At 44.6% G+C, this 27,469-nt stretch overlaps 1 protein-coding gene across 5 annotated transcripts in view; it reads right to left on the bottom strand.

Moving 5' to 3' along the window:
- Positions 1-2,086: 2,086 nt before the first annotated feature.
- C5H11orf24 (chromosome 5 C11orf24 homolog) overlaps positions 2,087-27,469 on the bottom strand; it is an 87,190-nt gene continuing 61,807 nt past the window's right edge. Inside the window, exons 1-5 of one of the 5 annotated variants that reach the window (XM_090140679.1) lie at positions 24,432-24,547; positions 23,942-24,052; positions 7,422-7,670; positions 4,398-4,514; positions 2,088-3,879 (exon numbers count right to left, since the gene is read on the bottom strand). In XM_090140679.1, coding sequence (XP_089996805.1) covers positions 2,759-3,879; positions 4,398-4,514; positions 7,422-7,578 — 1,395 coding nt within the window. In that variant the 5' untranslated portion in view covers positions 7,579-7,670; positions 23,942-24,052; positions 24,432-24,547 and the 3' untranslated portion in view covers positions 2,088-2,758. Of the gene's footprint in view, positions 3,880-4,397; positions 4,515-7,421; positions 7,671-8,708; positions 8,819-23,941; positions 24,053-24,431; positions 24,561-27,469 lie in introns of those variants that run through there. The other 4 variants (XM_090140680.1, XM_031608971.2, XM_031608970.2 and 1 more) reach the window with 4 other exon arrangements.

Below are 27,469 nucleotides of genomic sequence, written 5' to 3'. Positions count from 1 at the left end.
GTGTTTGCTATTGGTGGCCTCCAACACATGAAGAGCCAGCAGGGAGGAAGCTCTCATACCTTCTGACTTGCGTATCAAGCCACTGCTAGAGCACAGCCCTTCAGAGGACCCCACGCTCAACCCAGCTTCTACAGGCCCACTGCCCACCCTCTCCCATGCCCATTGAGTAGCAGGATGCAAAAGCAGTACAAAAGCAGCAAAGCTGCCATTGGTTTCAATGTACAAGCCCAAAAATAGACGTGAGTTTTAGAGGCTATGCTCCAGACAATTATTTTTAATGCATTAACCGACCTTGTCTCACAAAAGCACTGGGATGCAAAGAACTTACCTGTTGTGTCACCAGCTGGCACTATGCTTTGAGGTCATTACAGTTTGCATTCTGATTTCTATCTTGTGTGTAAAACTGCATCAGGCAAGGCATGCTATAGTGCTCTGACTTGAACTAAAAACTTCAGTTTCTGCTGAGACAGTAATCCACAGCTAGAAGTGCCATAACTGCAGTAAGAACAAAACATGACGGACTGTGCCAGGATGCCAGGAGGAGAGCAAGATGTAAACATACATGGGGCTGTGGGAACTGCAAAAAGCTTCTGATGAGGAGTCACCTTCCTGTAAGAACCTGTCAAGAAGCCACAAGAATTTTTATGATAGTGGTTTCTTTCAGCTGCGATGCAGTTGTAACACCCTTATTCTGTCCATGAGAAACTCCTTCAGACTTGTAAATACAGTTGTAACCCAACTCCAACTCTTGTAATTATATCATACATACTTAAGTTATCCCTGCAGGGCTTTGTTTGTGTTTTAATAAACAAACCCTAAAAAGTGTCTGTTTTTAGAAAAGAAAACAGTCTTAAGCAGGCCCCTTCCTGCTCTGAGAAATCAGTACAGGGCTCTAACATCACTTTAAAAAGGAGAACAAATAATTAATGCAACTTTACAAGCTTCTGCTCCACTCCACAGAATCTGGTGTCTGACTTCTGTTCTTCAATGAGGAGATCCACAGAGACCAACAAAAATAAGGCTATAGTTGGCGTGAAGTTCATCCAAAAAATTCTTTTTTCCATGATAAGCGATTTCAATTCCAGTGATTACAATGTTTGCCCTTCTGTAATGGCTCAGGTAACTTGAAATAAAAAATTACTACAGAACAGCTGCAACACCAACTCTTTATGAGGAAGGCACTTCCTGAGGAGAAGAATTCACTCACACAGCAGGAGATTAAAACAGAGAGCATCATTGCCTGGACTCACCCTACCTAAATGCAAGCATCTATTTGAGATGTCTAAATGAGGAGAAAAAGTAGAGAACTGAATCCAAGGTAACACCCAGGTCCTCACTCAGGAGACAGCAGGGAGCTGAGACAGCTCTTATCTCAGTATCTTGAATACAGTGCAAAGACCACATGCTTAGGTCTGTGGTTAGTGACTCACCTGCTTAAGTCATGCAATTAAGGTGAAACCTGAGATCTCTATGTAAAGATAAGTCTCTGGACTTCGCAGTTGTGGAGCATCTGCCTGACATCTGCTAATAGCTCAGAACAGTCGTGTTGACTCCCAGGCATCTCAACTGGCTGCAACTCCCAAGCTATACCGAGGGATGTTCCCAACACTGCATCAGATGCATCAGTCTAGTTAAAAGAAATACAGTGCACACTGATCTGATGTTTTGCTAGCAGAATACATACCTCGCTCAAATAAGAGTGAAATTAAACAATGAAGAATGTTTGCTGAAAAATCAAGTGCTTTCTACTCTCCCTCAACTGCAGGTCTGATGTCAGCTGTGTGTAAATGTGCAGTAAGAGTTCCAGATGATCGGTGACTCTAAGCTGGTCCAGAATGCAAGAAAAGAGCTTGATGCTCCATTCACAGCAATTAATAAGCACAGTAAGTGTGTTTGCATACCTGGGAGAATGGCAGCATAACACTCTGAAAGAACAGAAGCCATAGTTGGAAAGATGATCAGCATTTTCCACGACACGGTCACACCTCCAGTGCAGCCTTCTAAGACCCTGTAGTTGGAACATTCGAGCAGAACTCATCTGCATAAGCCCCAAAAGGCCACTTGTCTGCTGCTAAGCTGGCAAGGACAGGAATGAAAACAGAAATGCAACAAGATATGCCCTTCCAGGGCCCCTTTATTGAATGAATACAAAAATAAGATCATGTAAATGTAGAGGCACAGTAACCTGCTCCATGGTGAAAAGACTTCTTGGGTTAGCAGTGAACAGTGTTTACAATGCCTTGTAAACAGACCTCTTAACAAGCAAGAAGCGTACCGAAACATGACATTGGATTAGAAGTTCCCTGTTGTGGCAATACTCCACACTTCTCATCCAGTGATGTCAGAGCATTTTGTAAGAGCTGGGAGCATCCTTTGCTTCATTTCCAGAGAGGAGCACATGAAGCCAATGAAACATGATGAACTTGCGCTCTAACAGTGTAAAAAGCACCACGTCATTTTCAGAGGACATTGTCTTACCTCTTGATAGGTTAGCTTTGCAGTGAAAAATAATGGCCAAAACTATTGTGCATTATGGAAAAGTTTTAAGAATGGCTATTTTTAAAGCAATCTCTTGCAGTTGAATAAAAAATATATATATATTTTTCTTACTACAGTACATGGCATTTCTCCTAAATTGCACCAGAAGTAACTTTGGAAGCACTTTCAGTTTGTGTTATAGGTGAATGGGAAAGACAAAGTTGGGTAGGTTTTCAGTCTCCTTTCCATCTCTCTTACCCATTACTTTATCCCCACCTTTTCACATCTCTGAGTCCACATACATTCCATTGATCAGGTAATCCACTTGCGTATAATCTTTCTTTTTGTAACTTTCATAAGCCTGCATGAGAAAAAGAACTATAACAGTTATTAAAAAAAACGTACCAAATAAAAGCACTGCAAGAAGCAAACTCTTATCCACTAAGTACTGAGTCAGAGGCTCAGCAGCGATGAGAATATATTCACTGTTTGTGCCCTGAGTTTCTGCAGTGCTCAATGCTGTTGTACCAGGTGTGTTTGCTGGAGCTGTGGTTGTATGCTTAATAGAGGGAACGTGAGATGTTGACTTTATTCCGTGCTCAGTCATAGCTTCTGATGTAGGGCCAATAGTTAAAACCGTGGCACCTTTGGTAGAACCCTGAAAAGAAGATGATTCACTCAAGGATGTCGGGGCTTTACTTGTTATTGGCAACGTTACAGTTGTTGGCTTCACAGAATGTGGACTCACAGAAGGGGTGAGTGCAGCAGAGGTCTGGGCATCCTGCTGGGTGGAGGTGTTTAATGGTGGGCTTGGTGTCTTCAGCTCAACTCCAACAGAAGTGAGGTTACTGGAGCGGGAAGTGCTCGCTGGGTTAAACTGCTGTGTTTCACTCATTTGAGTACCTGCTTCAGAAATGGCAGCAAGGGGAGAAGTAGAAGTGGAAGAAGGAGGCAGTACTGAACCAAAGCTACTATTCCCTAAGTTTTCAGTGGTGATCGGAAGCTTGGTGAGGTTGCTGGATGTGGAAGCAGTAACATTAGCAGGAGTGGGAGAAAAGACAGTGGATGGCATGGCTGTAGTGTGGAGACTTCCAGAGGCATTGGAAGCATTGGTAGTTGTTTCAGAAGTTGCAGTGAGGACAGTCATACTTGTGCCAGTCGATACAACTGTGGTAGTGCTGGCAGTCACTGCAGTGGTGGTACTGTTGCTTGCAGCTGTTGTTGCTCCCGCATTTGCTGAGCCAGCAGTAAGCAAACGCCTCAAGCGTATCCTGTAAGCCTGAGTGGTTGAAAAAAACAGGTTTTCTCTGTTGCGCTGTTCAACCTGTGCATTTACTGACCTCTTTTTTTCCTGTTGATAGCTTTGGTGGTGAAACAGGAGAGTTTCCCCGAAGACAACTTCTTTAAAGAGAAAGAAACAATGAGTTCCCTAAAAATAAAACTCTGAAGCCCAAATCTGACCTCACTCACACATGCTTGAGATGACTTTTGAGTGTTCTGCCTTGAAACTGCAATGTTACTAAGGCTGTCCAGATTATACAAGCAGTCTGCTGCTTCTGGCATAAAAATCCTGGCAATTCCAGAAAAAGAAAGAAAAAAAACAATGCCAAAATATTTTCCCTTTCTCTTAAAAGAAAAAATACAAGTACATCTGTTATGCCTTTATTTTTCAAAGGACAGAGTGTGGAATGCAAATGGCCTGAATGAAATCATGCCTTTAAAATAGAGAGGCCAATAAAAGTTACCCATCATGCACACATAAGTGCCAGAGCTGTTACCAGACTAGTATAACAATTCTTCCAGTTTACAGAATCATTACGCAGGTATTTCACAACCCATCTCCCTTGCCAGTAATGGTCTAAATCTAAGGCAAAAGGATCAGATCTTGGATTTAGCAAGAGTCTGAAGCGTGGCATTACCTCCCAGCAGATCTCTGATGTCTTGCTCTCCAGCATTCTGGCACACGCTTAGCCGGTCACACTGCAAGAGGACGCAGTGACTCTGATAGGACACAGACCAGTTGCACTGATGGTTACCTAAAAACAGCAGGAGACAGATAATTGGTTAATAGTCCTGGTAAAACACACATAGAACCCTCAAAATCCTTCAGGCCAGAACGGACTTCACCTTAAGTCAGATTCTTCAAAAGCTTGCCTAGATCCCATTTAAATGCTAGCATTCAACTAGCTGTCTTAATGAAGAGAACAAAAAAAAGTGAGTTGCAGCTGAGATGACATCTGTCACCCACAGGAGACGGCCCTCATCTCAGTGCTTGAAGTTACAAAGAAATTTATTCCTTAGCTGCTGAACCACAATACCACTGGCCAGGGGAGGCATCACAGAAATTGCATTTCAGTCAGTCAAAAAAGTTGAATAAGCTCACTTAAGTCATCACAGAAGGAACTTCCCCTCCTGGCATTCTTTCTAACTCATTAGCTTGTTTCTGTCCTCGTCTTTGTATACACAACCAAGCTACGAGGAAGCACTGAGCATCCTCCAACCAACACATCTCAAACACTGTGCTCTGCTTGGGGCTCCTCAACATACAAAAGCAGCATCGACATACTGGAGGAAGTCCAGGGGAGGCTACTGGATAGTAGGGAGGCTGAAGCACTTGATTTACAAGAGGGGCCTGAAAGGACTGGGTTTATTCATTCTGAAGAAGGCAAAGAGGAAATTCTCATTGCTATCCTCACCCACCTACTAGAAGGGAATGCCACTCAAGCTGAATTCTTGAGGGCACACAGGGAGAGCCAGCAGACAGCAAACTCTACCTCAAGACAAAGGGAAAGATGAGCTTCCACCATAAGGGCAGTCAAATGCTGGGCTGGAAGCCTGGGAGCTTATATACCCTCCATTAGGCCTTGAACAGCCTGATCTATACTGGTTCTGCTTTGACACAGGTCTGGACCACAGATATCTTCAATAGGTCCCTTGGCGACTTTGTTACGCTGCAATCCGATGTTAATATCACCAAACCATGTGGTTCATTTCAGGGACTGGGAAATATCGTATGTTGTAACAAGCAGCCACAGGAAAAGATAACAGAACACTCAGTTTGTGATGAATCACGTATGAGCCCAACTGACCACCCATCAGCAGATTAAAGAGAACTTAAACGTACAGTAGTAGCAGCAGTTCGTTTCTGTGTTCTATTAGAAGTGTAAGAAAGGGCAAAGAACAGCACATGTGGTACATATGGCATTTAAAGTTCTTATCTACCAGGAGAGTTAACCTCACTGAGAATATTAAGGATATCTGAGCTTGAACTTTTCATAATAAAACATTTACACTACCACTGTTACCAGAAGAGTTTGGAGAAAAATTATGAGCTTGAAAAAATCCCTGTACCTACAGCTGAATGTGCCATTTCCTAATCTCACCTTCTGTTCCTCTGTGGATAAACTATGCTAGAAGAGAATCACAGACCATCTACTATTGTAAGTTGTGTCATTTCTTGCTTCTTGGGTAAACAAAATGCCATCACCATACTTTGCATTAGCTAAGTATCTAAGTCAGTTTAAATCAATTCAAAATGGTTCAGAAAAGGATGGATGGGGTCAGCACTGTTGCAGCACTCTGATTTCTGTTACCATCGAAATGCAAACAGCTCCCCCAGGACAGCAAAGTACTCCTATAGAAGTGGACTGATGGGTGCTCCCTTCAATGAGAACCTGGAGCTGGAGACCGAGACTCCAGCTGATGCTTTCAGTGCAAGACTCTTGCCCCCCAGTCACTCCTCTTTGCTCACTTCCAATTAGGAGACCCCAGATAGAAAAAGAAGCAGAAACTGGAGGGACCACAAAAGCTGTACAGAGCCATTTTGAAAGGAAAGCAAGTAGGCAACAAACATCAAGATCTTGCCGTACAAAAGTGGTTTTATTTCATTTTTAAATCTGCTGTCACTGGAAAGAAATCCCAGATCCTCAACAGCAAGCAGAAACAATGTACTGGGGAAGCAGGGAGCGGGAATATTTGTCCTCACAGACATACTCTATTTTCCCTTTATCTTCCCTAGACTCGTGCAAGACCACCCAGAATGATGACCAAGTGGCACTGCTCTCTGAGCCAGGCTGATCAGATGCTGAGATTCCCAGTCCTGGACCAACCACCACAGAAACATCCTGGGAAAGCCCTAGAGTGTGGCTTGTGATGCAAAAGGAATAACAGAAGCTTATTTCCTTCCCAACATGGGTTCACCTTGCTCATCAGAAGTCTGGGAATCCCCAGCTGGCAGATCCTTGCCAAGAGCTCAAAAACTTTAAGTGTTAAAAGAAGGCATCCTTATGATGTTCCTATCAACCTGGCTGTCAGACATTCATTTACCATCTCATCTCTACCACAGCATCACTGGCACTTTGTAGTGCTACAAGCTTTCACTAGATGTGACTAGATAAGTTAGGGTCCTTAACAAGGACACTTCTGAAGGACTTGCTTAGAAGTTCAAGACTTCTTTAGAAGTATAAAGACATCTCAGAGGTAGACACCACAAGGCTCTTCCCTGGTCTTGTTTAACACTGTGCTTGATAGCAGGATAATTAACACCTCATTTCTAAGGGGGGAAAAAAACCAAAAACCACAAATACCAGTGAGCAAAGACTACTCATTGCAATGCAGCTGTCTACTCTACAGCTCTGTTCACTTGCACACATCTGGCAGCATGGAATTACCCTCCAAATCAAGTGACCTAACACCATTTGCACGCTACTAGCGCATACTAAGTGCACATGAATGCTGTTTCTTACGAAAGCTAGAAAGGCCATAGGAAGTGATTGTTCTGAATTCAATTTAACCAAAGCTGTCAGAAATTATTTAGAACCGAAGTACTGCATAAAGAAGCCATACTTGTAAATGTCTGTAAACAACTGGAGCTATTAAAAAGAAGAGACCTTTAAGGAAGGGAAAAATCAGCTGGAATTCCTGCCCAAGGACAAGAATCTTACCTGAAGCATCTGGGCCTTTACAAGCCTGCCTGCATTGCTTTCCTGTTGTCAGCCTGTTTATTTGCACTACATGCACTCCTCTGGCTTTCAGGACAGAAAATCTGTTTTCGCATTTACAGAAGGAGATCAGTAGGAAGAATACAATGGCAGTCCACATCTTCAGTGGTGGCCTTGCAGGCAGCTCTTTCCAGGAGCCTGCAGTACAGGAAAATGCTTTCTTATATCACCTTCAGATCAGTTGCAGTATCCCTACAAAAGAAAAAGAAAACAACCAATTTATATGAAAAGGTTGCACTTGAAGTGTTTTACTAAACACATTCCTAACAGCAGGAATGATAAAAAAAGCACAAAAGGCAAGTTGGTATCATTGCACAACACACAAGCAATGAAGCAGAGGCAGGAAGAGAAAAGCCTATTTCCAAGTTCAGTGTCTTTCTTTGGAAACAGCACAATGCTCTCCCTTTCTCAGACTCCAACAGAGAACAACTCAACTTAAAAGCTAAAAGTATAACTCAAGTTATACTTTATTCCTTTATTTTCCTTAACATTCTAAGGTGAAAAAGTTCTAAAGATGTGAAATTTATCTTCTACAGTCAAGATCTACACAAAGAGCAGAAAGAGCTTTGCTACCTATTGCTCTGATTTCAGCTGGCAGAGTTTATCTGGCTGTTGCCAAATACTCAGAGTATACAAAGCCAAACTCAACGCCCATAGCAGCACAGATAAGGTGCCTTTGGGCTCAGTCTGGAATCCTTCATCTGTCCCCAGACTCAGCAGACATGCTTTCACCAGCCTGAGCATACTGGTAATACAGGGATCCACAGATCTTGCATATACCCAGAACCCAGCCCTGCCTTAATGCCAAGTCAGTCACAATCAAGCATCAGGATTGGCTCATTCCTGCTTTGATTTTCCTGCTGATTGTCAAAATCGTTGATTCAAAACAAGCAAGTACCAGTAATTCATATTGTAAGACACACCAGCTATTGCTATTGCTGAAGAAGATTCACACCCATTGCAAGGCTTCTCTTCCCCACACAAAGCAACAGGCAACACATCTCCTTTGTTACCAATGCAAACAAGAGAATTCTGTCCTAGCAGATGGGATCCCATCCTTACAGTCACCAGAGCAGCTCCCATTGACTTCAGAGCAGATCAGCTTCTATCTGGACTCATTGGTTGTTTCCATCTTTTTCCCTCCCCCCCAGGTTTTATACGGACATCCTGAACCAGACTAAATGTTGGCTTCTTCCCTAAGTAGCTTTTAAAGGCAACTCTCTTTCTCACCCCTGAGGCAAGCTTTAGTCCTCATCCCGCAGTTATGATAAGACATGTCACATGCTTCAAGAAGTGTCACGATGCAACTTTGCCTGATGTCTCAGAGGCGTACATGACCACTGCATTTGAAGACACAAACAGACCATAGCACAGAGGATGAGCCGCATGTGTGAATGGTGTAAATAAGCACAGCAAGATTGTAGTCTTGTTGGATGCTTTCTGATCCCACCACACATGCAAGGTTTACCTTGAGCTCTGAACTCCAATCCCAGCCACATTTGGGTATTTAAGAACTTGCATTAGAGTCCTCCACCCTCCATCCACAAAAGCCCATGATAATATTTATTACTAATTCCGGATCGTTACGTTTTGATGTCTTAATGAAATTTCCTGAGTTTTCTCTTTACTCCAGTTCCCAAAGCCCTGATCAGGGTAACATAAGTTTAAACTCAAAACTCCCTGGAAAAGGGTGAAACATCAACAGCTATTCCAGACTGTGCTGGGCTGCCAGTAAGTCAAAGGTAGGAACAAATCCTGACTGTAAGTTGCAGTGCATCAAATTCAGCATCCCTAGTCACTCTATTAGTTCTGCGAAGATGTGCCACGTACTTCCCAATGCACCCTTCCTGCTTACCTCATATTTATCCTAGTTATAAAGAACTTTTTCCAAGTAGGTTTCTCACTCCAGCCAGAAGTTCATGCCTGGGTCGTCCCACCTGGCAGTTGGAGGCGGCTCACCAGCCCCATCTAGTCCTGCCAGCCCAGTTCTGCTGAGGGGAGAGTTGTGCACTGCACAACCACAGTCCTGTGCAACAATCAGGTGTTCACTGTTTATCAGCTTGTCACCTTACACAGAAACAGTTGCAGGGTTTTTGCAGGTTTTTTTTTTTTCCGCTTGTTTGTTTCACAGGTCACCAGCAGAGATTCAGCAAGCAGCACTTGGCTCACAGAAAAAACAAAAACAGATCTTAAAGAGTAAGCTTTCTATTTTAAAGAGAGTCCTGCTTATGTTCGCACTACCCTCTCAAGGTAAGAAGGCTTACAAAAAATTGTATTTTATAGCCTAAAAACGGTCAACGGGAGTGAACATGTTCTGCAGTAATACATGCATTTACTCCTTTGTCCAGTCCAGAGGAGAGGGGCTTAGGGGTGACTTTATTGCTCTCTACAATGACCTAAAAAGAGGTGGGGGTCGGCATCTTCTCTCTGATAACAGCGACAGGATGAGAGGGAATGGCCTCAAGTTGCACTGAGGAGTTTCAGATTGGATATCAGGAAACATTTCTTCTCAGACAGAGCGGTGATGCAGTCACACAGATTGCCCAGAGAGGTGGTGGAGTCACCATCCCTGGAGGTTTCCAAAAACCTTTAGATGTGGTACTAAGAGACACAGTGAGGATGGGTTAGTGGTCAGACTTGGTGATCTTTATGGTCATTTCCAGCCTTAATGATTCTGTGATTCTAAACACAGCTGGCACCCAGCAGTCACTGGACCCGATGACGAAAAGGTTCTGGGAGAGCTCTGATCACAGCACTAATAGGGGATTAAGAGCAGACAGTATGGACATACTTACATGGCACAAATGCAGGTGCTCAGGAGGTGGTAAATATGGGTGTTGTAGTGGCAAGACTACACACAGATTAATCAACCCTTCACACAATCGCATACATCCATAGCAAGAGTCAAAATCACTTACAGATCACTCTTCCAACTTAACCACCGCCTTTTATAATTACAAGCAATAGGCTTTATTTCTTCATTGCCCTCACGCTTCTAACCCATCCCATATGGTTCCACTTGTACTCTGACTCCAAGAAACTCCACGGAGCACTCACCCCACACAGCTACATCCCTGAAGAGCACTTGCTAAAGCTTCCCCTCCCAATTCTGTTGCTCCCTAGAAGAAACCATCTTCTGCTTTAGTCAGAAACAACAAAAAAATCAACACTAGCACAATCAGAAACAATTTCGAGAAATCAGGGCACTATTCGTTCTTTGAGCACTACCTTCTCCATATGTAAAGCATCCCCCAAGGAAATTAAAAGTCAAACCAAACCACAAAAGACAGCGAAGGAATAAAATCTGGGGGAAAAAAAAACTACACTCTGAGAAGTGTAAAATTTACTTGTACCATCTGTGGCTACAAATCAACAGGGAACAAGCACACTGGAAAACCAGAATAACTTTGAGTCAACAACTGAATGACTGATGGCTTTGCAATGTACACAGACATCCAGAGGGCACTGCCTGCTGGGTTTCAGAAGTGTTCCTCCATTCTTGCTGATTTCCCTGAACTCAAGCAAAGGAATTATGATGGGGGGAGGGAAGGGGGTAAAAAAAAATCAAAGTGTTATTTCAAACAACATCCATTTGAGTGGGGTGATGTTGCAAGAGCAGCCCCTGGAATATGAACCCTTGGCTCCATGCCCTCTTGGTCAGCCTTTTGCTCTTGGTTAAGCAGCTGCAATGTACGTGCACTGCCTGAACACAGCACCGCGAAAGGAATGAGGTACAATTAGACCAATATGTGGAAGGAGAGAAAGGCTGTGTTAGAGATCACAGGTGCAAAGTGAGCAAACAAAGCAAGTCATTTAGGGCAGTATGTGCTGTTTTGAGCAGTCAGAGTCAGCACATACTGGTCCAAAACTCCTACTAACAAGGGCGTCTGCGTGGACTAGGCATGAAATAAGGTCAGAGAGCTGCAAATAAATCATCTTCTGTTCCCATGGAGCACCTCTGCCTGCTTCTGACAGAAGGTGCAAAGAAACTTTGAGGTTTAGCACCGTTTCAGGTAGGAAGGTGCACAGCAGGTGGTGTATAGACAGAACTGCTCCAAAGGAATCCAAAGAAAAGAATGTATGTGGCACACAGCCGCAGGGAGCGTGGTCTCTTTCTTCACTGCAAGAAAGGCATCCATGCAGTTCATGCTCCCACGGGCCAGGCCAGAGCAGAATGGAACTCAGCAAGGCTCCTCATGCTGCAGGGAAATAACGTGAGGACACGCTACAGGATCCTGGTGTACTCAGAACAACAACAACACAGAGAAAACAAGGGTGGAATGCACTCTATAAACAACGAGGCTATTTCTCGCATTAAGCTGAAAAGACAGAAGGCCTGGCTTCAACTTGCTATTGTTGCTAAATATTGTGTGTGATGTCAGTTATCAGAACAAGTGTATATTTCACCTTTTAGAAAACAGAATTAAACCAGGCTTTGCTAAGGAAAGACATGCACATATCATCCTGCAAATCAAGGCCAGAACACAGGAGGAAAAGAATCTGTGCTGCAATCTCGAGAAGCATTTGGCTTTCCAAGCTTGTCCCTAAAGTGGCACACACGGACAGGTCTGGGAACAGAAGGGGCAGCACCCAAGCAAATGAGGCAGATTTCTGAATCACAGTTGCATCAGTGAGTGAGAGGGAGAGATGAGGATAATGGCAGGGAACTACTTATCCCATCAAGAAAGCTTTACTTTGGTCATGATTTGTATCTACAAGAGTGTCTGCCACATATCAGGTTGAGGATGTGCAAGAACACCACTTTGTTACTTTGCCAGAGGAAAAAAAAAAAACAAAAAAAAAACCCAGCTGTCCCTTTAGATTGTTTTCAAATAATTTTAACTACATTATGTAAAGAACTTGTCCCAGAGCAAGTAAATACAGCTTGAAAGGCAAGTTCAACACCCCCATTAATATGTCCTCCCCAACATCTCCCACTGAGCACTACCCATGGCTAGCTGAGCACAGCCAGAGCAACTTGCATCACTCTCTGAAGAGCAGCCTTGGAGTCATTAAGTTCCCCTAGTTCCTGAGGAGGGTTAATGACAAATTACACAGCTGTTTCTACAAAATGTCCCCTGCTATAAACAACAAAGGACAAACTGATCAGACATGAAGCAGGAGTGCTGCGGATCACAGGGCAGAGAATGTATTGCTAATGACTGGGTAGGAGGTCATAAAATCATAGAAGAGTTTGGGTTGGAAGGGACCTTAAAGCCAGTTCCAATCCCCTGCTGTGAGCAGGGCTGCCCCCCACCAGATCAGGCTGCCAAAGGCCCCATCCCGCCCAGCCTTGAATGCCTCCAGGGATGGGCACCCAAAACCATTCTGGGCAACCAGGTCCCAGGTCTGAACTCGATTCCTTCATTTTCAAGACATTCATGCTTTGTGAAGCAGCCTACTTCCTTAACACAGCCAGGCTATTGCAGTCAAATGTTCATTTGCTGTTCTAATGAAAACTCTCCCCATCACTTCCAGTACTAACAAAGTGCTCCACTGGGAGGATGACTAAAGTGAGATGTGCAGAGCTCTTCTACTCTCCAAGAGAATCTTCAAGAAAGACACACCTAGAAGTCAGCCATGGATATGCCAGCCAGGCTAGGCTGCTGCCTGACAAGCTGTATCTGATAACCACTGGGAGATGATGTGACCCAGAGCGGCTCACAAACTTTCTAGTCGCTCACCATAAGGACAGAGATGTATAAAACCCACTCATTTTCTAAAAGAATTGCCTAAAATGTTTAACAGCATTGAATCATTACATCCACAGAAGTGACTTCAACAAAAACGTTCTCGGGTGAACATCTCCCTGTTCCTTGCCGGGAGTCAGACCTTCCACAAAGAGAAATACCATCTGCTGCTACACCAGGACACAAGCTGCATGTGCTCTGAAATAACATGCCGGTGCAAGTCAGGAAGAATGTCATTTATATTCCTTCTCCTATCACACAGCTCCTTCAGAGTGTAGCAGCACGCAGCTGGCCATGTATTACAGAGGAGCTGGCACTCTGCATCAGCAGGCACTCCTCACTGCAGCAGGCAGAACAGAACACAGCGTTAGATGGACACCAGTGTGGCCTGCTGCTGCCTCTGCTGGGGTTTCTCCCTACCTATGTCCACAAGGAAGGCAAAACCAATCCTACAAAGCCAAAGCCCACAAAGACTCCACACACTTGATTCTTAAGGATAGCCTCCAGTAAGGCTGCTTGAGCTGCTACAAGCTCTGAAGCCTGCTGTGGAAATGATTTTCAAAAGAAGTTTGCAGCTGCCCCCTATGACTACCTGCAAGAAAATCCATTCTCCTGCTTGTAAATGGCCAAACAGTTAATGCAACCAGACCTTACAAAATACTCTGGCGTAACTGGAACAAACACTTCAACGTCTCTTCAAAGGGTGGTGGGAGCTCCAAGTTTGGCAGAGAAGCTCTGTGATCACATGGAGACTTGGCTGACACACACACATTCCCCATGTAAAAAGCACTTTAGGTTCCATGCTGACCAATGTATGACACATGAAACAGGGCCAAGGCTACGCTCTGCAAAGTCTCCGGTAACAGCAAGAGGGAGCAGAAGCAGGAGGTTGGACTAGATGATGCCCAGAGTCCCCTCCAGCTCCCCATAGTCCAGCAAAAGGAACGGGAATCTATTTCCATACAACAGATGGACTAATTGCAGGATCTGAATGGCAGACTTCATTCCCACAGATGACATGCTACTCCCTTTAGGCTCCAGATTATCAGCAACTCACTCAATCTTCCTTTCCCTATAGAGAACCCAAAGAGGAAAGAGGTTTTAGCGGTGAGAGCCCATGTCTGGCAGCTGACAAAACCAGAGCTCAGGTTGTTTCTCCACCTCCAGCTTCCTGTGAGAGTGATGCAGTGCTACTGACTCACAATCTGCAGCAGATAGAGCAGCAGTGGTTTCTGCGGTTGGCTTTGTTTCAACTGGTTGTGTTTTGAATGTTCATCAGCTTTATCCATCTCCTATGTCACAGAGCACCTTGGCTCCCACCTGTCCTCCCCACTTCCATCACTGAGCATAAGGCAGTTTGCACAGTTCTTACTTAACTAATGAGACAGTGCATGCTGTCACTAGAGCCTTCATGCCCATCACACATCAAGCCTTGCCTCCAACAAAAACAAATGTCAAAGTCTAAAACACAAGAAGCCCTCCCATCACCACTCACTGCCCTTCCTCACCCACGTTCACCCCCATGTTCTGTACTTCACATGGTGAGAACTACTACTCAACAGGGCTTCTGTGAAAAATGACTGGACAGCTGTTTCATTTGTGAAAATGCAGCTTGTTTCAGAATATGTGAAACAATCCCATTTTCATATGAAGAGAAATGAACTGCCAAAGGGTAACTGTATAAAGCTGGGAACAGACAATAAATCTGTCAACACAAATTCTTCCAAGCAATGAAAATGTGCAGTACAGCAGAACTGCAACCTTGCCTGCTCTGACCCACACCCAAAGAAGATACCAAATGTTCAGGTTCACTGTTGTCTCACAGGAACAGGAGATCATACACAGGGCATTTGACACCACATGCTTCTAATTAAACAGCTTTCAGCAGTTACCCCCAGCGAAACCATCCCAGTAGGCTCCCACTTAAACAGAAAAGCTTCGTCCAAAAACAAGGTTCTGCAGGTTAAGCCTGTGCATGACTTTGAGCAGGGCTATGCAAAGACATGATGGTACCCTACACTACAAAAGCATAAGGCAAGACCATGGAGAGCTCAGGAACAGAGAAGAAAGTTCTCGTATCCCATGCAGTCATTGCATTAGGATCTTTTGCTCAGTCCTAAAAGGTGAGACTAAGGAGAGCATTGCTGGATCTCTCTTTTCTCTAAGGATGTAGGATCTTCGTGCAAATCCCTCAAATACAGAAAATGAAATCAAAAGTGATCTCCCTTCACTGTAGGTCATCATCAAAAGCAAATCAACCAAAAATCTTCTATAATCTAGGAGTCTTTTTTATTCTCTTTTTAAGCTATAAAACTCTTGTTAAAAAACAAAGGTTGCTTTATAGAGAAGAGCTGCCAGGTGAGATGCAGCAAGAAGACATTCCAGCTTATCACATGCCAATAAACTCCCAAGATATTTTCACCATATGTACGTTTGCACAAATCAAAAGATCATTTCCAAAATCTCCAAGCCAGGGAGACATTAATGGCAATAACAAATGAAAGCTGCTGGCCACACACCTCCCTGCTTTGTGATTTTGATAACTTGAAGGACGTGGAAATCACAGGCGTGGTGGGTGGGGAAGATTAGCAAAGTCTGTTTTTCTAAACAAAAGGAGACTCAAACACAATAGCAGCACTCCTAGTCCTTGCTGGCCTTTCTGTGGTAGGTCTCTCATAGACAATAAGATTTCTGTAAGCCATATACCAAGCTAAACTTAAACCATTAGCACATACAAGAAAACATCCTTCCATCTCCTTACTCTCACTGATTTCTGCAGCTGCCAAGGCAGCACAGCTAACCAGCAGAGGTTAACAACTACTGCAAACATCACTTTGACTTTGTACCAAAGGCACAGAGGTGAGAAGTTGCATTATTCCTATAACTTGTCTTTCATGTACCGTATAGGGTTCAAATACAGTTTTTTTTGCAGCGTCCTCAGATACCTCCATGCTTACCTCAGTCTCAATTTTTACCCAGCAGTACAGCAACAGAAAATAAAGGTTTCATTTCTGAAACTTTATCTGCTTTATTTGATCAAATAATATAAATGGGAAGATAAGACACCACCTTCACTTCCAAGTATTGCCAATGTCCCTTTCAGGGGCATTCATCCTTTCATGTGTTTGTTTTTCCAAAACTGAAATCTCTGAGTTATAAGTCCTCTCTCAACTTATAACACCTGGCCTGAAAACTATAGCAGGAGCTTAGTCCCACTCCTCCAGATGTTGTGAACTGTGAAAAGCAGCTGAGAGACTGAACCCCTTAAAAAGTCTCGGCCACTGATTTTATGCCAAAGGTATTCTGTAGCAAGGGGAACACTGGACTAGAAATACACTAATTATCTGAGCCAAGAGACTGTCAGACGTGGACTTCCCAAGCATGGACAACAAAAACAGAAGTAAGGACAAACCTGTGAAAGTCACACTACAGGTAGAATATTAGAATCATCTGAGTTGGAAGGAACCTTGAAAGGTCACCCAGCCAGTCTCCCCTCCAATAAACAGAGACACCTACTGCTAGATCAAGTAGAAACTCACTCTTGTCAATATGCTGAATGGTGTTCAGAAGAATTCAGCTCCAGCCTAATCAAATATGAACCTGTCTAATTCCATCTGTAATGGCCCAAGGCCATTATAAGTCAAGAATCAACAAGTTGATGGTTGGACTGGATGATCTTATAGGTCTTTTCCAACCTTAGTGATTCTGTGATTCTGTGAAGTGGAACAGGCTGCGACTGAATGAAATCAAACATATAGCAAGTGGCATGCCAAGAATTAAATAATTTGCACTTGAATTAACATGTACCCCCTGCCTTCTAAATGCCACCTTTGCTCCAAATCCAGTTTGCTGTTGGAGTATCTGCAAACCTGGAATGAAAAGAGGCTATAAATACTGATGAGGGAGGACATAGGCAGTCAACATTGAGGAACAATGCTTCTCCTTCTCAAAGCAAGTGTAAGAGTCTCAGAACTACACATCAGACAAACAAATTTGACTTGTGGGCTGGGAAATCTCACCAGCTGGTTCTCACGACCTCCGCTCAAAAATCCACCCCTGCCCTCTTAGCAGCTCTTGCTCCCACTACAGATTGTTCAGCCACGCACAACACAGTAGTGAGTTGCATCAGGGACCTGCACGCAAGGTGAACTGGCACCAATTCACGTTTCCTTGATTCAGTAAAATGCAGCTAGTGGTAAAACTTCTGTAATTCCAAAGTTTACATTTTTACAAACAAAAGCCAGCCCTGAGGCCAGCATGTAGACCTAGGTCAAACTACTCACCACAGACAGGTAGGCTGAAGCACCTCTTCAAAAGATGCACTTTGGCCTTTCACAGAAATCTGCCTTTAGATTTACACAGCAGGAGCCAACAGAACAAATCCCAACCTACCAAGGATGAAGTCCTACCAAACCTCTCATGGTACCAAAAGAAAATGCATTTTATTTCAATGTAGATTAGACAGGACACGCTTCACTTTACTGTTTACACCCAACATCTTTGCTCATTCAGCACCTTAACCTTGTTATCAAGGTGGCAATATAGGTAAGGAAATACATAAACACAGTAAATCTGCCTGTGGGCTCTGTGCTGTCTCTCGCATGTCATCTAATAAAATACTAAAACAACTTTGTGCATGAATTGTATTTACAAATTCTCTTCTACATCCAGTCATCCTTTACGAAGATGAATCACTGCTATAGGAAATCCAGTGTTACAGCCCTATGTTCACTGGATATGTTCAGTGGTAGCAACTGTAAACGTGAATGCTTGAGTGTACTGTGGGATATACCTAATGGATCACAATTGCGGAGCAGGTACTTTAAAGCTGGAAGGAACCTCTGGTAACAATACATTTCTGCAAATCAGTGGATTTACTCCAAGACATGTAATAAACTAAATGCTCATTTGACAGAATGGTTTGCAGTTCCCAGTCAACCCCCAGGGGACCATTTGCCCACTCTACTTTGCATTACATCTGCTTCCAGTTTCAGAGGGTCAAAGACCAAGTGTAGAACATACAGAGCAGAAGGAACAATGTGCTAATAGCACCAAGACCTACAGCAGCAAGGCAGAGGAAGCCCCCCTCCCATCAGCACTTTCTATTTCCATTTTATTCCAAAATACTCATTAGATATCCCTTATGAAGATGGGTCATCAATACAGGAAATACACTTCTGTTACAGCTGAATGTCCATTGCATCCTGCTCAGGAGCAGCTGTAAGCATGCATGTTTTGGGTGCAACATGGTATATATTTAACAAGTATTGTACACAAGGGTCTTCTACCACCACTGCCAGTACTTATTTTAAGGGCAATTTTTCAAAGCAGCAGCCACAGAAACACAAATCCAACTTCCGAATATAACGAGATTTCTGAGTTCAATAAATTCCCTTCACAACAGACAGAAGAACAAGTGGGAATCTACAAATACACCCGATCCAGTCAAAAGCTGCTGTCTAAAATAGAAATTAACTCAGTACCATGCAACCCTACTTCCATCTGGCAGCAAAGCCATCTGTGTTACAGATCCATGCAGGCAACGTGCTTCTTTAAAATTCAAGCAGCAAGTGACCCTAAAGAAAGTTATCAGCTGTTTCCATGCCAGCTACCTTGCCTTCAGCATCAGTTCTTCAAACATGCAAAGTTAAACAAATAACTTCATGCATGAGAGTAAGTCTAGCAGAACCAATGGAACTTGTGACCTACATAAAATGAAGTCACACAACTGGTGGCAGGCTGGTGATATTGCACTTCCATATCAATATTCCTTTAAACAAAACTCAAGTCAACATTTTCTCCTTCATCAGGGACGAAGCTGCTTGCACTTCAACACAGTAGGCACCATCAGTCCACATGGATCCCCAATGGCCTACAAAGCTGCCCAAGGGCATGGAACAACATGGCACCATCCTAACAACTCAGCATAAACCATTCTAGACAAGTTCTCTTACTGGGTTCACTGCCCAAAATAAGCTCACCTGAGACACATATACCCCAGACATTGGCAAAAGTGTGACTTCAACCACAGCACATGCCTACTCCAACAGTCTGGCATCTCAGAGATGGCCACGACAGCCAGAATATGGAGGTCTTGCCATATCTATGCGGCAAATACAAATTGTAGGCCGCTCACTACAAAGATGAAAATTAACACCAAAATAATTACATCTGACTTCAAGGCTTCAGGAAAAGTTAGCGCAGCTTTTGTAACAGGAAATTGTCTTTCATATCATAGAAATCTCTGAAGCTCTTCATTACATGTGAACTAAAAAAATTTAAGATGTTCCAAAGGAGAAAGGACAGGAAGGCACACTGCTCCATTATTAAGCTTCCTCAGGTCAAAGAGTGACAGAAACCCAGATAAAGATTCAGAGAAGTTACTGAACAATCCTGGAGACATCATCATTTTTCCAGATCAGCTGAGACACTGTTCAGAAACAAAAGGACATGATAACCTCAGAGAAAAGTGAGGAAAGAAAAGTCCTGGATCAGCATCGTTGAGAAAAGCATAAAAAATGTTTACAGCAACACTTTCTGTTTATTAAGTTAGCAATTAGGCCAAAAATCAGAAGACAGTCAGTAGATATCTAGGGGAAAAATAGGGATCCTCTTTGCTCCAATGTGGGGAATTTTAACTTATCATTTCTCAACCATCAGAAAGCCTCATTCTCCACTTGCTAAATAAGCCCACTCCTGTTTGCCATTGGGTGAGAAATTAGAGTAGACATAAGAACCTAAGTCCAGATTCCCCCTGTCAGGAGGGGAGGTGTGTAACTAAGCAAGCAAAAAGAGAAGCAGATAATGTAAATGGTTTCCACACACTGCTTTGCTTTGTCATCTTTGGTCATCTTTGTAACACAGGTCAGCCCACAGCCAACATGGCATCAGTTCAGAAGAGCACAGCAGAGCCAGGATGGATTGGTCATCCTTTATCTCATGGGGTGGAGCAGGAGGAAGACTGAACAGCCTGCCTGTAGCTGTAAGAGGAACTGGCCAGACTTCCCCCACCTAAGGGACTTGTTTCACTGCAGAAACCATACTGAGGGTAGAAACCACACAAACACTTGTAACCATGACTTGGCTGTCAAGAGTTCTCAGGCCTTTAGAAGAAGCAAAAGCCAGCATACAGAATGACTACAGCTGAAAGCATAGGGAAAAAAAAAGTGTAAAATATGATTGTATGCAACCACTCCCCTGAGACTGTCAAAGCATTTTCCCAAAGAGATGGTAGAGCACAGAGGTTTATCCCGCTATTTAATACAGAGAAGCCAAACAAAGAAAGATAGAGAAGACGACTGGGCTAAAGAACATGCTTAATCCTATTAAATTTAATGAGATTTCTGCCTGGTCTTCACATACAAGTTGTATTCAGAGTTTAAGTAAGTGGATTTAAAGCCAGATTTATTTAAAGCAGTGCAAATCCTCCCCATGCCCAAGAAATATAAATCTAACACAAATATACACACAGAATTCAGTGAGAACATTCATCTGTTTCACCAAATTTTCTTCTCTAACTTTTATTATTATTTCAAGCAAATTTTAAACCCTTGCATCTTCTCTGTATGAAGTGTACGCTGAAGATCTTCCGCCCAAGCAGTTCTCCATGCTGAGCATCATCTCCCTGGCATTTCAGGAAGGCAGTCCCAATGCCTTCCTTCTGCAGTTCATCCTCTCCACTGGTACAAGGATGCATCTCCCACATACCAAGCCAGGCAAATGTTCCCTGTGATGCTTTGTACCACACAGCAATCTATCTGAAGGACTCAGCAAGGCCTGTCACGCTGATGAGTCACTCCAACGTACATCCACCTAACAGGCATAGGAAGAGGGTTGTCCTTAGAAGAAGCAGTGATGGTTATGAAGAGGGTTCAGAGAAGAAGAAATGTGGCATATGTACACAGATAACTTCCCTGTCAAGGTGACCCAACAGTCCCACCTGGTGACACTCAGCAGCAGCTGTGTCAGTGCAACAACACCTCCACTTCTCAGCACCAAAAGTCAAAAACACATCACAGAGGCAAAGCCCACAACAGCAAAAAACAAAGCCATCAAAGGTAGTAAAAGGCTGCCAGGACTTCTGGCACCTACACTGCCTGAATTCAAAATGGACCCGAGGAGGCCTCATTGCAGGGCTACCCAAGGTAACGCCAAACCAGAGCCATCAGCTTCCACAATCACCCCACATACCCCTACAGCACAGACTGCACTGGAAGGAGACAGCATTTGGCCCAGGACACTCTGTTGTAGGCACTATGGTACGCCACCTGCAAGGCAGCCTTCTTGGAGCTCCAGCAGCCAAGAGCTGGAGGAGCTGTGAGTGACATTTGCACAGCACACAGCTAGCTTCTGCCAGTTTCATTTCCAGCATCGCTGTCATGCCTGCAGTGCCAGCAGCATTCTTACACCACAGCTGTCAAACTCACAAGCTTCACTAATTCCTCCAAATCTCATTCACAGAATGAGAATGGCAAACTGAGTCCAAAGCAACATGACAGATAGGAGGAAAAAAAAGCATGAAGTGCTTGTTAATTCCATGCGGTTCAGAAGAGACTCAAGGAATATCACACAGTTAACCTTGGAAGACTTCTTGGCTTTCCAGCCAACAGACCCAACAGCCCTTTGGAAGCCATCCTCAACATCCTGAACATGCAGGGTATCAGTAGCAGGGTGGCTATCACAAATCAGAATGAGCTGAGACCTCTCCAAGCTAAAGACACACAGTTTGGCTTCCAGCACAGCACAAGGCATAAAATTTCATCCAGCAATCACTGTGCAGAGCAGGGGTTCTCTCACCTGCCACAGAAATCAACTTTGTGCCAGGTATACTCTAATGGGATGAACATTCCCTTCAAAAAGTCACCTGGCCTTTGATGGAAGCTTTAAAAGGGCGGGCAGTCAGATGGCATGGGCTGCCATGGTTCTGCACAGCAGTTGTAGCAACCTGCTGCAGCTGAGGATCTCCACAGAAGTGCTGAAGGAGGAAGCAGTGGGTTCTTCAGCTTTCCCATTGCATAACTGCTCTTAATGTTAGGAGTTTGTACCAAACCTCAAGTAACAGCTCAAGGGGAAGGATGAACTAAAACAGCGCATTGGCTGAACACGGCCATGACAGCAGATTTCCAACCCAGTAACAGATCAGAGCAGAAGGGCTGCAGCACACCTGTAAAGGGAACACCAAATAACTTTAACACCAAGCACAGCACTGCTCCAAGCTCACAGCATGCACATCAACCAGCATGAAGCGGCCTCTGCCACACAACTGCTTCTCTGGTGTATGAGCACACAGCTTCAGGTTCATTCCTCCTACTTCCACGCTCATTTCTTACTTTAAACACACCGGCATGAACTCTTGTTGGGCTTGCTTTATAGTGCTTTCCATTTATGAAACTGGTTCAAGTGTGAATGACAGTACACAGAACATGCGTTTGCTTAATGCTACACACAAGAGCACAGAGAGATGTCAGCAGGACTGTGTACTAAAAAAAAAAAAAGTTTCCTGTGGGCCTTCCAGGGACCAAGGGAGGCAAAAACCTATCCCCAAACCAATCCATTCTTCACAGTTTCATCAGGCAAAGTTTTGTACATTCCCTGCACACACCACCTAAACCAAACATCTCCATTCTCTAACATCCCTGCAACACTTTCCCTTAAAAACTTTGTCACCCACTGCTGAAGAAGACAGCTATTACATTTAAAAGGGCACTTGCCCTGTAATCCAGGCTACGCAGCAAGAGATTTTAAAATACATTATCAGGCCTTCAGCATGGACAGTTTTCATCACTGAAGCTTGAAATTTCACTCGCAAATTTACTTTTATCGCCTTAGAAAAGTCTGTGCCAGGAGACTTCATTTGGAAGGCTGAGGCTGCGGGTTGCACAGAGGTTCCAATTAGAATTTCATTAGCAGATAACCAGATGCAAAGTCTGCTTTCTGGCAGATGGTTTCACAAATCCAGCAGGGAATTTACAACTAGAACAAAAAACAAAGATGCCTGCAACTACAAGTTAAGGGACACATAGTCCAAACTTTTTCCCCAGGAAAATACGAAAAGGATCTGTGCCTATAAATCTATACGATGCATTTCAACAATAACCAAGTAGGAGATGCACATAGCAAGAGCACTGATCTACTTTAGACATGAAAGCTAATAAAAATGGAAAGATCCCTTGTAAACCACCCATTACTGTGGAATGGACTGCACTAACATACCTATAGCCGATGATTATGATGAATGAATGGGATTAACAGAGAAGTACACACTCTCTTGAGAGAGACACCACATCAACACAGACCTTATAGACTCACTGTCAACCAGCCACAAGCCTCGGAGGTCTAAAGGGCGCAGAGTGCTCGCTATCAGGGAGTTCACCCAGCTCAGCAAGGCTGCAGGTTAGCTCAGGCAGGGAGGGTTGATGCTTCCATGGTGTGCCTTCGATAAGCAGCCAAGTAACTCAGCTGGTTGGGAAAGAGTGCTGCTGCATGACCAAGGGGTTGAGTCAGCCAATGCACAGGCATCTACCCACCCTGTGCAAAAGGACACTGAGACAGGATTTGTTTTGACCAATTCTACAAGACAAAGTCTGGGAGACTGCAGACAGGTGCTGGGGGGATGCCCCAACCCCAGCCCCCAGGACGCTGCACTGGGAGCTCAGAGCCTCCTGCCTGCACCACGGCAATGCCCAGGGGACAGCTAAGCCTGCTGAGAACCTTCCTCTAAGGTATGAAGAGATAACAGATTCCATTACAACACCAAGGTGGAATGCCACTTACAGAGGTGATCTCAGTGCCACGCAGCCTGCGTTATTTATTCAGAGAGGAGGTGCCTGGGCACATCTCTCCAACCTCTTGCAAGCATCACTGCCACCTCAAGTCGGGGATGGTCTACGGGGCAACCAGAGGAACCGCTGGGTAGTGCTTAGGAGTCACACGGGACGAAGAGAGGCTACCAAGAAAGCACCGCCGCTCCCGAGCTCCCCCAGCACACAGTTCGCTGTGTGCGCGAGGTCCCGGCGCACCGACCCGCGGCAGCTGCCCTGTACCCGAGCGCTGAGGCCGGTGTCGGTCGCTCCCAGCCCTCCACGCACGAAGGGCCGCATCTCCCCCGACCAGCCCGGCAGCCCCCCGCTCCCCACGCACGTCGCGTCACCTCCAGCCCCGCAGGACGAGCACCCAACACCGGCCCTCCCCAGCGGTCCCACCGCCGCCCGCGGTTCGCTATTTCAGGCCCAGGAGCCCCGCACCGGACGGAAGAGACACTCACCCCGGCGGAGGCGGCCGCATAGCCGGCGCCAGCGATGCCCCCGGGGGAAGGACCGCGACCCCGCGCCGCTGCGCCCCGCCACATGCCTCGGCCGCGCCCCGCCCCACTACCGCATCTGCGCCCGCCCCCCTCCTCTTCCCATTGGCCCGTCGGCGTTCAGCCCCGCCCCCTCCGCCGTGACCACGCCCCCTTCTTCCAGCCGCGCCCCCTCTGGTCGCGGTGGGGAGGAGTGTCCGGTGGGCGGGCGGAGCGGCTCACGCCGGAAACAACGAGCGGGGAGAGCCACGCGCCTGCGGAAGTGACGTCGGCAGGGTGTAGCGGCCGGCAGCGGGCTGCGCCCGGGCTGGGTACTGGCGGATACGTGCTGTTGTGTGAGCAGCGCTGCAGTGTGCAGCCGGCACGAGCACAGCTTCCTCTAAGCTATAGGTGCTCGATTTAGAGCTGTCTGCCTCCCGCGTTCCGCGCATTCGGGGTGTTTCCGATTGCACCGTCTTCAGAAAGCGGTGCAGGGGTCGGCTGTGCGTCGGTATTGCAGAGTGCTTTGTGCCGTGCTTGTGCCGTTCATCAGGTGAAGAAGGAGCCCCCGATGCCTCAAATCACATGAGGATTTCAGCTGCTGTTGCCATAAATGACAGTGATGCTGAAATCATTCACGCATTCTGATGTAATTTTAGAACACAAATTTTCTTTTAGAAGTGAGCACTGAGGAGGAGGAGTTGTTACCATGATCCATCAGATAATTAAAAACAGACAAAATGCAGAGCTCCACATTTAGGACTCATGGCATGTCTGCCTGCATCTATTGTATAGACAGATCATTCCATCTTCCATGTATGATACTGACATATACTGAAATATCCCTTCCCCTCCTTTCCAGGGAAGGAGGAAGGAAGGAAGAAGCTCAGTTATTCAGGAGAATTAGAAGAGACAGCTGAAACTGGGGGGGAAGGACTGTGTGCTGTAGAACAGATTATCTGACAGGACCAAACAGTGATGGAGCAAAAGCAGGGCAGCACATAGCCTCTAGGGTTGGTGTAGTGGGGAACAAGAGCATTTCTCATAGAAACAGTCTCAGGAAAAATAAAAATGAAAAAAGCATATGGAGAAGACCAGAAGTGGAATAGGAAAATGCAGGTACTAAAGAAAAGCTGTGATCATGCAAACAAATAGAACATTGTGTCATGAGCGTGCCCTGCTCACCTGCCTCCCTGCGATGCACAGGCACATCTGCTGCTGCTCAGGCCGTTTCTTTTGAGTATCGCAGAGGACATCATTTTTGAAAGGTGTTTAAAGATCTTTGCAACTTTATGTGCCCCCTGTGAAACGCTGGGGTGCTGAGACATGCTGGCAATAGCGTTTTCACAGCATATAAATGAGGGCTAAGCCACTCCTGATTTTTCCGTTGGTTAGTATTTATTATAGATTGTCAGGAAAGCAGAGATTATGGAATGCACTGAAATGCTATCAGAGGGGATTGAGCTAGAGGTGCAGGAAGGAAGGCTTCAGGATCGTATTTAAACAGACATGGCTCCAGTATAGTCAAGTAATGTCCCAGACATTAACCCATTCAGGGTTTTGCAGTGACTGAGAGATAACAAAGCAATTCTGTGTTTAAGAAATAAAAATATTCTTCCTTTTTTTTTTTTTTTTTTTCTTTTCTTTCTGTCAGAACAGATGGTGATTGGGATCAGGAATATTTGCTTTTCTGAATTACTCAAATAAACTTCAGGTGAGGCAATGCAAAAAATAGTCATGCATTTCTTATTACATCTAAGAAGAGGTGGAATTACATCCCTTCAAACATGTGGAAGGCTAAACCTGCCTGCTCTACACTATGGCCCTTTTAGGGCAGTGCCAAGGCAGACCCGTGGTCTGCAGGAGGAGAGCTGTCCCTTAGGGGCACGAGGACCACCACACACTCTGTGTGTTATGTAAAAGCTCTTGTACTAGAGTTTAACCTGCTGTGGGCCATATTGCCTTCTGCTGTAACTCCAGTCAAATTATCCAGAAACTTATTTAGCCTGCTATCATTTTTTATTTTTTCCCCATAACCATGTTTGCACAGAGGACATGCCTCTGCCAACTCTCAGGCAGCAATTAGGGAAAAGACTGGTTAGAACTGTTGACAATATGTTTGCAGAGTCCTAAATACCATTGAATATGATCTGTAAATATTTACGCTTGGAGGAAGAGATTTGCTCTTTGCATAGTTTTCATGTTGGCATCTGCTAGGCTGAGTAAATGACTAATGAAAATCACATTGTGAGGAGAGGAAAAAAGCCCGTACTGATGCTTTGGAGTTCCTTTCTAGTCTTGCATCTTGCACTGCCCTGATTTCAGTCCCACCAAATTGAGAGTCTTACCAGCTCTTGCAGTTGGGTCTTTTCAGAATCTTCTGGCTTTCTCAATCAACAGGAATGAGAATCTTGACTGTCATTTCAAAATGGATTTGGTGTTTGCAGGAAAATGTGAAAATATGTAACAAGCACCCCTACAAGTGGAAATGCAGATAAGCAAATTGCAATTTCAGTGAGCTAACCCCCTCCTGTCGAGCACAGGGGTTTCCATCCACTGCAAGCAGTTACCTGGAAGTCAAATTCTGTAATTAAAATTCCGTAATTAAAATTCAAAATACTCTTCATAAAGTTATTTTAAAGCCAAGATTCTCATGTAGCACCATGTTTGTAGCAATGTTAACCTAATTAAAGAATTGGTCACAGTGACAGAGCATCCAAATGATCGCATTTTGAGCTATTATGAAGAATTAAATATGTGCAAACAGCTAAAAAAGATTGGCTCTGTGCATTAACTGAACTATGGATATAACATTACTCACAACCCATCAGGATGCTCCAGTTATGTTCAAACTCCATTGTCCCACTGGCATCATGTTACTGCAGCTTCATCATGAAAAATGGATCTCATGTTCCACCAGCAGTGCTGCCTTTCTGAAGCCATAGCAATCCCTGAAGCACAAGTGAAAGCCTGCATTAACTCCTCACAGCTCAGAAGCAGCATGGAAGATAGTTCTAGCAGTG

Source organism: Phasianus colchicus, chromosome 5 (assembly GCF_987193195.1).
Source record: "Phasianus colchicus chromosome 5, bPhaCol1.hap1.1, whole genome shotgun sequence".
Classification (NCBI taxonomy): Eukaryota; Metazoa; Chordata; class Aves; order Galliformes; family Phasianidae; genus Phasianus; species Phasianus colchicus.
This window is presented reverse-complemented; position numbering and strand designations above follow the sequence as displayed.